At 38.4% G+C, this 10,471-nt stretch overlaps 2 protein-coding genes across 2 annotated transcripts in view; one reads left to right on the top strand and one right to left on the bottom strand.

The window, feature by feature from the left end:
* Positions 1 to 58: 58 nt before the first annotated feature.
* On the top strand, positions 59 to 6,177 carry LOC137385387 (cilia- and flagella-associated protein 45-like). Its single transcript, XM_068071837.1, has 10 exons — positions 59 to 179; positions 490 to 752; positions 1,068 to 1,212; positions 1,334 to 1,504; positions 1,739 to 1,911; positions 2,426 to 2,600; positions 2,860 to 2,997; positions 4,435 to 4,712; positions 5,440 to 5,664; positions 5,827 to 6,177. Exons 1-10 carry the CDS (start codon positions 177 to 179, stop codon positions 5,897 to 5,899), a joined length of 1,644 nt encoding a protein of 547 aa, XP_067927938.1. The 5' UTR covers positions 59 to 176; the 3' UTR covers positions 5,900 to 6,177.
* Positions 6,178 to 6,283: 106 nt separating this feature from the next.
* LOC137385386 (inactive tyrosine-protein kinase transmembrane receptor ROR1-like) overlaps positions 6,284 to 10,471 on the bottom strand; it is a 28,570-nt gene continuing 24,382 nt past the window's right edge. The window contains exons 11-12 of the mRNA XM_068071836.1: positions 8,454 to 8,597; positions 6,284 to 8,083 (exon numbers count right to left, since the gene is read on the bottom strand). Coding sequence (XP_067927937.1) covers positions 6,726 to 8,083; positions 8,454 to 8,597 — 1,502 coding nt within the window. The 3' untranslated portion in view covers positions 6,284 to 6,725. The remainder of the gene's footprint in view (positions 8,084 to 8,453; positions 8,598 to 10,471) is intronic.

The raw sequence follows: 10,471 nt of genomic DNA, 5'->3' as shown, positions 1-10,471 counted from the left end.
ATATTAAATCCGTCGCTACGGAGACACGACAACATCCGTTTTCATTGCGCTTGCTTAGCGATAAGGTAGCAACAAAGTTAGTAACGGAGAATCCAGTGGCTGTTGTAGATTTTTTCGCGCACAAAATCTTATAACGATAAGAGAAACATTTGCTTGCTGTCAATTCAAGCATCAAAATGGTAAGTTCATTAGACTTTTAAATGGTTCTGTAGTAAAGTTTGTGTGGAAAGATGCTATCAGCTCTAGAATTATTTGCCATATCATCATCAGTGTAATAGATTGTGAACACCATACGTAACTATTCTCAACTAAGGTAGATTATAAAAAAGAGTTGACATTCGAACGTTATGTTTTAGTAGTATAATAGGTGTAGTGTTATAACATTTTTGAACGATGTTTAATGCACGCTCGTATGGGACAAGCCAAAGTATTTACCACAGATAAAATATGAAATGCCGTTTGTTTGATGCGCTAATACGTCCATTTCAGCCGGGAAGCGCGATCAGCATGCACAGCAGTGCTGGCAGCACGCGTTCTAACAGAGCCAAAACAAGACAATATAGAACTGTTAGTCACAAATCACAAGTTGATGAAAGTTTGTTTGGTAAATCAGCAAAGAATGTTAGCACGACTAAGCCAGTTCTAGAAGAAGAGATGTTTGCTCCTGCAGCTCCCCAAAGAAAATCAGGAACTAGAAAAGTCAAAAAAGAGACGGTGCAAGTGATAACCAAAGATTTGATAAGAAATCTCATGTGAGTTCTTTCTTTGCATGTTTCATTAGATTAGCGGTTGTCAAAACTGTAATAATTTCCCAATTTGAGTTGGCTTATAGCCATCTTTTTGGCAGCATTAAAAATGTAAATTGCCTGAATTTCCTACTGAAGTATGATAAAATTTTTGTGGCTTTTACAAAAAAATTTCCCCCTTGTTTTTGTTAGTTCGCATTGCATCACATGTTTTTGAATCAAAAGCAACTTTAAAGTTTTGATTTAGTTACAATATACTGTTGCATCATTTATAGTACTACGGTGCTAAAAATAAGCTAAAATTATTTTTATATTATTTAGAGTTCCAGAATCTGATCCGTCAGGTGAATCGTGTGTCCTTGGCTATTTTGACTTTTTACAACTCAAAGACAGAGCTAGGGTGCTGACAAAGGCTGAAAAAGCTGCTAAAGAAGAACATATGAAAAAGGACAAAGAAGAAAAAATGGTAGACACTTTTATTGTTATTATTTTTATTATTATGTGTCAGTTTTGCTTTGATGCTCTTCATTTTGGTACAGCTAATTGAAGTATAACAAAATGACATTCACATTTTGGTTATTTTACAGATGGCAGCTCAAGACAGAAAAAACTTTTTGCAATCAATGGAGCTTCAGCGTCAGCACAACGAACCATTGAATGACCTTGAGGAAGAGGCTAAGGAAAGAGCTCAACACCTCCTTGAAAAGGCAAACGAGCAGAGACAAGAGCAAGAAGATGAAATAAAGAACCTGAATGAGGTGCGGAGTAAATCTACTGAATGTTGTTAGGGTTGAGAACTACAGCTATAGTTGTACCAAGAGCCATAGCAACAAAGGAATATTGAGCTAAATTTGCATATTCGATTATAAACAAGTGAAAGCAAGTACACCTTCGTGTGTACGGTGTATTGGAAAAGGTTGAAGTAAACGGATGAGTCTTTCCTTGAGTCATAGGTTAGTGGAATAACAACGATCTACTTATTTTATTTGTAGATGATATTGAATGCAAAATGTCATGCTATTCGAGATGCACAAATTTTGGAAAAGAAGGTGATCAATGGAGAAATGCAAGTGGAAGAGAAGAGGTTAGATCAAATGATGGAAATTGATCGATTGAATGCCATCGCCATGCAGGAAGAGATCGAGAGAAAACGAAGAGAGGAAAGGTAAACTATTTAGTGTTGTCACTACTACTACACTAAGCAGCTCCGTGCACTGTGAGAGATCGTAATGGGTAATGAGTCAATGCATGATTAATTCGTCAAGTGGTGTAATGGTTGGAGCGCCGGACTATAAATTGCAGTATATGGGTTCAATTTCTGTGCGAGGCAATTTTTTTCTTAACTCTTTTGCCTGGACAAACGCTACTCTTATTATAGTAAGATTTGATTTATAACGTTGCAATTAATTCCAAAATTTTCTAAAGCTCATCTATTAGTATACTAATCTGTTTATATTTACCCATTCCAGTTGTTTCGGATATTTTGACAGCCCTCCTTTGTGATATTACAAATATAATTTTTATGCACAAGAGTTGCTATGAACTAACAATAAATAATTGATCATAGAAAAGAGTGGAATGTACAGCTGCAAGAGGAACATTTTTATCCCTTGTTAGGTAATGTTTAGAAACCGGCCCTGACTTAGACCTTTTGATACGTGTGTTATGCTGTCATGTAGGCTGATTGGAGCGACTCAGATTCTGGAGCAGATATCAGAGAATGAACAAGAGCGACTGTTCGAGCTTGAAAGGAAGGATCAGGAAAACATACAGATGCAAAAGTATCTTGAGAAACTAATGGAGGAAGACAGGAACAAATTGGAGAAAAAGGCAGCCGAGCAGCATCTACTTCGGGTCAGCATTTCACGCATCTCATCTAACTTATTTCCTTTACACAGGCATCATACACGTGTTTATTGCTTTATGGTTCGATATGCAGAAGCATTAGTAGAGAATTCAAAAAAGTGGTGAAAACTTGTGATAACCGAGGAATAACAATGGATTCAAGGAGTCCTCTCACTCACACCTCTCTCTCTCTCTATTATGTCTATTAAACAAGGGAGGTGTCTGTAGAATGAACAAAAAGCACTATTATTGTCTGTCATAATTGTAGGACCAGCTGAATGCTGCAAATGATGCTCTCTTAGAAAGGAAGAAATTGCAAGCTGAGCAGGACAAAATTTTGGAACTGAGGGTTTTGGAGTATCAACAGGAAAAGGCAGAGAGAGAAGCTGCCTATGAGCGTGAGCAGGTCAGTGGCAATGTGCGCAGGTCAGTGTGAGCAAGGCAATGTGGGCATGTCAGTGTGAACAAGGCAATGTGTGCGCATCAATGTGAGCAAGGCAATTTGTGCACATCAGTGTGAGCAAGGCAGTGTGTGCACATCAGTGTGAGCAGGGCAATGTGTGTAGATCAGTATGGGCAGGGCTATGTAAACAGGCCCATGTCAGCAGGTGGGTGTGAGCAGGTCAGTGTGGGTAGGTTGGTGTGGGCAGTTCAGTGGGGCAGGTTAATGTGAACAGGTCAGTGTCACCAGGTTGGTGTAGGCAGGTCAATATGGAGAGGAGAGTGTGGGCGAATCAATGTAGGTAGGTCAGTATGAAGAGGTTAATGGAGCCTTGATGTACATACATAATAGAAAATAGATGAGGAAAAAAAACAAAAATGATATTATCTCCCATCCCATTTGCTAGTAGAAAAGGTTTGGTGTTGAAATAATAGAAATGTATATATATTTCTTGGATTGCCATTTACACATTTTAAAATAGACAACAAGACAGCTATCAGAGATAATGCAATTGAAATGTGAAGCATTTTAGATTTGATTCACCTTTAAATTAAATCAAAACCTAGGATATAGAAATGAAGTTTTGTTTTAAAGGTTTCAAAGGTCTTAGCCGTGTTTCACTCATTTGCAAAATGAATAAAAAGCGATACATTTTTAAACCTGATACATTTTTACTACAACGCTTTATGATTGTAGTTGATTGCTGCGCTAAAAAGCTTTATTTTTTGTTTTTCTTTGTTGAAACATTTATTAAATGATAATAGAAATAGCGACACTACCGATTTCTCTCATAAAATTTTTTACATTTATAAAATCTCATGTAAGTATTAATGATAACAAAATAAACAAAGCACTAGGCTTACTGTAAACATAACAAAACCAAATAATAAACTTGTTATTTTTTGTTATTAATCAACCAGTTGTTGTAACAATTGAATCTGCAGAGATTTAAATTGGTTGTTGTTTCGATGTTATATATTCAGGTATTCAACTATTTTTAGGCTGTAAAAACAGTTTTATATTCTCTGAAAAGTTTTATATTCTCTCTCATTTGTGGATTAGCCATTTTAGATCTAACTCAGCTTCCTTAGCTTAGCAAATAACTAGGCTACAAATTATAAAATATAATTTGTAGCCTAGTTCATTGCTTTAAGGAATATATAACTTACTGCTATGCATAACTTACTATGCACAATTATAGATACACGCAACTTAGCGTATGTACATATAGACTGCATGCAAATTACAATTGCTGTACATATTGTACCGTATGTGCTCATAAGGATTCCGCTATGCATGAGCATGTATGTGTAGATAACTTCTCATATATGCGTGTATATCTGGCTAAAGGGCATATCTGTTATCACGTTGCAAACTAAAGTAGGGCTTATTAAACTGCAGGAGAAGATTCGCATAGAGAAGGAGAAGGAGACAGCGCGACTGAGAGGTCTTCAAGAAAGGGCTCAAGATGAGCAAGCAACGAGAGATGCGTTGAGAGCTAAGCGCGCAGCTGAGCAAGCGGAAAGAGAATGGAGGCGCAAAGAGTCGGAAGAGGCTCGAAAGAAGGCCATGGTGGAGGCGTCACTCAAGCAGGCTCGGTCTCAGCAGATGGAACAGAAAGAGCACTTTTTGGCGGTTCAGGCACAGAGAGAGCGCAATGATTTTGAGCGAGTCCTTCGGTAAGTGCTACTAGCTTTGGTATATCTAATCACTAATTTGTATCTTCAAGTAGAATTCTAGGTCAAGTTGAGTTGTTTTATAAAAATATTATACACGTAGTTCGCGTTCAAATTGCAGTTCACTATTTTGGTAGTCAAGCTGTCTAAAGAAGTAACCACCACCTTGCAGCTTAAATATCTTTAACTTTTGACAGCACATATATATGCTGCTTCAAGTATAGTCCTTGAACCCACTTTAAACCAGGATGCGTTTGTACTTGATGGAAAGGTCTTGACTTGAAGACTAACGCTATGCACCATGTTGCAAACCTCTGCACATGGAGCACACAAAATTAAGACATTGATTACCATCACTTAGGTTGCTAAATGTCTTAAAACTTCAGTTTCACTAGCAGCTTGTATATACAGTATTAGTTTATTGTTCAGTCAAGTTCTTTGAGAATAAGTTAGGCAGCTGCAAGAGTTGTAATTCATACACAGATGTAGCTATCATATGTTGCACTATAAACCATCCTGTGTTTCGAACAGGCTCTGTCACACTCAGGAACACCTACATACATAGCACCTCACTGACCACAAATGTGACCTTGAAGTGATTACTTAATACTAACACGCCATAGGCTAGTTAGTCATGAGAGCTCAAGTAACCATGTAGTCTACACTGTCCATGCTATGTTTAATGTTTATGCTACGACTATGTTACATTTTTTAACTGCTCTACCTGTAGGGCACAGAAAGAGCTGATAGAAAAGGAGCAACGTGAGGAGGAGATTCAACACAAGAACCGCGTGGTACACAGAAATGATGTTCTGGACCAAATAAGGGAGAAAGAACAGGTGAAGATATCAGAGAGAAACGCTTTCTTTGAAGAGGGTGTGCGCCTGGATGAGGAGGCTAGACTACGACGTCTCAAACTTGATGAGGTTAAAAGGAAGAAACTAGGAGAGCTCAAGTACGTACAACGCTGTTCACCTCCTAGCGAGACTAAACAATTATAGTTAATATATACATTATGTGTTAGGTGTGATGAGCTCATGTGGAGTTGTGTTCACATGATTTTTCTTTTATCATTAGGTGTGTGCTGTGTTTCATATGAATCTTTGAATATTTACAGGGCAGCAGGGATACCAGAGAAATACTTGGCAGGAGTCGAAAGAAAGGTGACCCACCCGCAGGCAGCCCACTAATGCCTCAATTATTGATTGTCTGAGAGTTGGTGATGAAAGCAAGCCTGGCATATTGTATATAGTGGACTGTTTAGCACTTGGAATATCTGTAATACATATTGCTCTTCCTCCAAGTAGACTGTAAAACAGGGAGTTTTTGTCATGAAATTTTAGAATGTTGGGTTAATGCATCAACTCCGTTCTGAATTTCGCAGTTTTTGTTGGAAATAGTACAAATCATCAATGTTTTCTGCTCGAAAGATCAGATAAAATACTATTTCTGATTATACACGAATTGCTGTATGAAAATTTAAAAAAATTATTTACTCATGAACTATTTCAATTATATTTAATTTTACTGCTTTCACTGGGACCCACAGAAATATGCGCGTCTGCATCTACATATAGACTGGTTGATAGTTCTGTTCTTATTCTCTACTGGTTTAATAAAGTACAAAACAAAAGGACAATAATGTCATGTACAAATACGGCTAGCAAAGACAAATGCAGGGGACACAACTGCAGGGCTTCACCAAACAATTGCACAGAATCTAAATCTTCTATACTTGTACAACACATTTCTTTATAAATACAAAGTTTTGATAGCCTCAGTTCTTGGCTGAGAGACTTTCCAATACTTGGGTGGCTGATTGTCTCAACCTTTCTTCAATGTGAATATAAATAATAGCAGCAGGTGTACAATAGATAAAAAGCTAGGTTTTGGTATGACTATTCAAGATGGCACCAGGATATCCACAAGGATAGCTCGCGGTTGATGGGAAGGTGAACACTTATCACCGTTTCAACTGCTTCAAAGAGAAAAGAAACATCGGAGAATATGAATGTTTCACACTTGGTCAATCTGTGAGAAGAGTGGCGTAGTCTGCGTAGCAAAATCAGTTTCAGGCTGGCGTCTGCTAAGGCTGGCGTACCTGTGGGAAGGTGTAGAGGCGGCGTAATAGTTAGGAGGCTGCTTGTTATTTATAAGAGGTGGGTTGGTCGAGTCCGTATACTCGGACGCATTGTCAAAGGAGGAACTGCTTGGCGTATGTCGGCCATTGTGTGGCTCATATGATGAATCAATTGTACTGTAGTAGGGTGCTGGGTCTTCCTTTAGGTATCCTGGTTTCATTATTCCGTCATTCATTCCATTTCTACTCCCTTGCACCTCCATGTTGTGATTAATATTAGGGTTGCTTGCAGGAATTCCTGTACTGCTATGATGTGATGGCGCCGTACAGGTTGACCCGGATGCGGAGATGGATGGCCCAGTCGTAGTGCTTATTGCATATGTATTGTCCAAATACCACGCTCTTAGTTTCTGATGCACTTCTTTAGCAGAAGGCCGCTTGTCAGGCACTTCATGCCAGCACTCAACCATGAGTGAATACAGACGAGACGGACACTGATTGGGACATGCCAGCAACTGCCTCGATCTGACCATCTCGATTACTTCCTGATTGGTGAAACTAGCGTACGGCTGCTGTGCGCCACTGAAGGCCTCCCACATAAAAACGCCATAAGAATAGACATCGGTTTCCTTACTGAACTTGTTATACGTTATTGACTCCGCAGGAAGCCATCTTATAGGGAGGAGACAATTGTGGAGTGTACTGTAGTTGGCAGAGTGTACACCATGAATAATGTTCAGATTGGAGAGCTTTACATTTAAATTATGGCTGACAATCACATTGTGTGCGGCGACATCCTTGTGGATATATAGTAGGCTAGATAGATACTCGAGAGCAGAAGCTACCTGAGTTATTATGTACATGAGTTCTTTGCAAGTGAGACTATTACCTCTTGACTGCTGACTCAGAAGGAACTGTCGGAAGTCACCCAGTTGAAGGTGCTCATAGAGGAGGCACTGGGTGATGCCCTTGGTGCTTATCCCCAGCAGTGAGACGACATGCTGGTGTCTCAACTCTGACATGCTCAGCATTTCTTCCTTGAAGTTTGCCTGCTGCTCGGGATTTGCCTTCTCTTGCAAGCATTTGATGAAAACCGTAGAAGCCGTGTTGGTGCCATACAGTCCAAAAACCTGTCCATGATAAACTTTACCATAACTGCTCTCTCCGAGTTCTTGCAACATATTGATATTATCCAATGAGATGTCTTTGATATATACGGGTGCGGCCCTGTCACTTAGACTACTCAGCTCAACACTTTTCCCTTGGCTACCATTGCTTGATGGAACTGAATTACCTAAAATAGAAATTCTCTCATCATATATCATGCAGAAACGATTAAGAAGAACCTGAGATGGTATATCAAATATCCACCCTATAAAATCATAGACTAGTACATTAAATGCATTTATGCTACAGTGAAATCATATTTAATTACAAATTATATATATAAGTACTCGCTGACCCATCGCTGTTGCAAAATAATGAATGATTGAATTACTCAGACTCATTGGAATGTCTAACTACCATCTTATGACTAACGTATTCCCTAGGGGAGTAACTTTAGCTCCACTATAATTGCTGACTAAACCGTAATTGCTTCTTATATACAACCATCCGTATCATAGAGTACACATTTCATAACGGTGGTTATTAGTTGAACTTACCTGGGAGTTTTCTCCTCCTTCTGCATATACAAGTTACTACTATTATGATGGCAACTACTAGCAGCACCAACAGCCCTACCGGCAGCACAACCTTCATTATGTTGTCCATCACATCTTTTACCTCTTCCTCGTCTGGACTCTCAGCTAAAGGTGATAAGAATCAAATGAGAATGAGAGCTAAACAGGTCTTGTCTTCACAGTAAAACTTCTCAGGTATGGTAATTTATTTGTAACCTAAGCCCAATGATTTTAACAGCCTGTTATAACAAGAAGGGTATATTGAGTATTGGTATAGGAGTCGTACCCGCGCTATTCACTGTACGTCGTTTTCGTGATATCATATTGGAAGCGATCACTGTGCTATTGGCCATATTTGCCTTAACAGCTAGCTTGTAGTATTCTAGCATGTTTTTAAATAATAAATAAACATTATGTATTCCTTATGCATAAATAATAAATATTTAATTGCTTTAACACTTTGATACCTAGTCTAGTTCATACAAGCAGGTACTCTGATGCTGGATAGTATTAACAACTTTCCACTGACTGTGAAAGCACTTAGGGTAGCACAACTCCTTCTGAACTGAATATCATAATGAACCTTAGCGCTTATAGAAGTCAATGATAAACAAAAGAAAGTACTTAGGATAGCATAAGGTATAGGTATACTTTTTTATACTGTATACCCTTTTGAAGCTGTAAGCTTGTAGAACACAATGAAAAATACAGGCATCATATAGAGCGAATAGTTTTTATTTTACAACCTCAAAAAGTTATGTTCTAGAGGTAACTGAAAAAATGTATTATTGTATTACTCCAGAATCTGATAGAGGCTTCGTGTTTCATATGCATAGAAAAACAATTATTAGTTTTAGTGTAAAGCTCTAGTTGCTGAGAAGCTTTCTAGTTTTGTCTATTTCTGAGCCTTAATCATTAAAAACTGCTATGAGTGTGTCATTATAAAAAAATGTCCTGTCGGCAGCCATTTTACATTTCTCAACCAGTTTAAAATGTCTTTAGAATTTTGGCAATGTTTCAATAAGTAGTATTGCAATCAGCATGAAACATCAGAATTCTGCTGAAAACTCATCACTCACATATTGTCCAAAATTTGGTATTTCTACCTAAATCGGAAGTGAGTAAAACAAAAAGAAACGAGGCAGCCGAGCTTCCTCGTGCTGATGAGAAAACAGCACTCCGACTATCTCAGGCTTCAAAGTGTCGAACGTAAGCTGCCGGTGTCAGAAGATTTGCTAAAGTGATGACTAACCTGAAGATCAACAACCAATTTGGACATATTTAAATGTTCGTATTATAGATGTTTAGCATTTTGACACTCACGGGTTGAGTGTGCAGAATATAGCCAATTCTATAGCAATCCAAGTTAGTTAAAACGGTATTACTGACTAGTCTAATAAATACACAAAAAGGTTAAAAGGGAATGGTTATAAATCTCTGTCTCTCTTGCAGTTAGTCATTTAGACAATGGCTGTTCTATGGTTTAAGTTTCATCACAGACTTCCGAGTAGCTCTGGTTTTCACCTTCTCTTGTCATCTATTTATGTCTAGTTCCCTCAGCTCATGTTACTTTTTTACATTTTTGTCTCTCAGTCTGGATCTGCCCCGATTCCTCTTTCCTTCATAGAGTTGTGAATACAATAGCTGTCTTGGTAATCACTCATAACTCATCCTGCACACATATCCCAGCCATCTTAGACCTTTTTTAGCAGGATATCTGCCAAGAATGGGAGGTCAGCCCATTTTAGAATTTTGCTGTCCTTGACCTTATCTTTCCAGGTGAGATTCATTATGCTGCCTAGTTGTCTCATCATGACAGCGTAGTTGTCTCATCATGACAGCGTGTAGACTTTTCACTCGCGTGTGATGATAAGTATTAGAAGGAAAATACTTTTTCAGATTGTTTTTGATGACTCTATATAGCTATATTCTATTCAAAAGCTCAAGATTTGAAGTGTACCTCTGTGCCTGAGAGAGCCTGTGTGTCTGAGAGAGCCTGT

Source organism: Watersipora subatra, chromosome 1, assembly GCF_963576615.1.
Source record: "Watersipora subatra chromosome 1, tzWatSuba1.1, whole genome shotgun sequence".
In the NCBI taxonomy this organism is placed as follows: Eukaryota; Metazoa; Bryozoa; class Gymnolaemata; order Cheilostomatida; family Watersiporidae; genus Watersipora; species Watersipora subatra.
Note: the sequence above shows the minus strand (reverse complement) of the source record. Positions and strands in the feature narration are given on the sequence as shown.

Bases quoted from the DNA above. Each gene is read 5' to 3' on its own strand.
- LOC137385387 (XM_068071837.1), top strand. The intron at 1,213-1,333 runs GTAGACACTTTT...GTTATTTTACAG, and splicing joins AGGACAAAGAAGAAAAAATG to ATGGCAGCTCAAGACAGAAA. The intron at 1,505-1,738 runs GTGCGGAGTAAA...TTTTATTTGTAG, and splicing joins AAATAAAGAACCTGAATGAG to ATGATATTGAATGCAAAATG.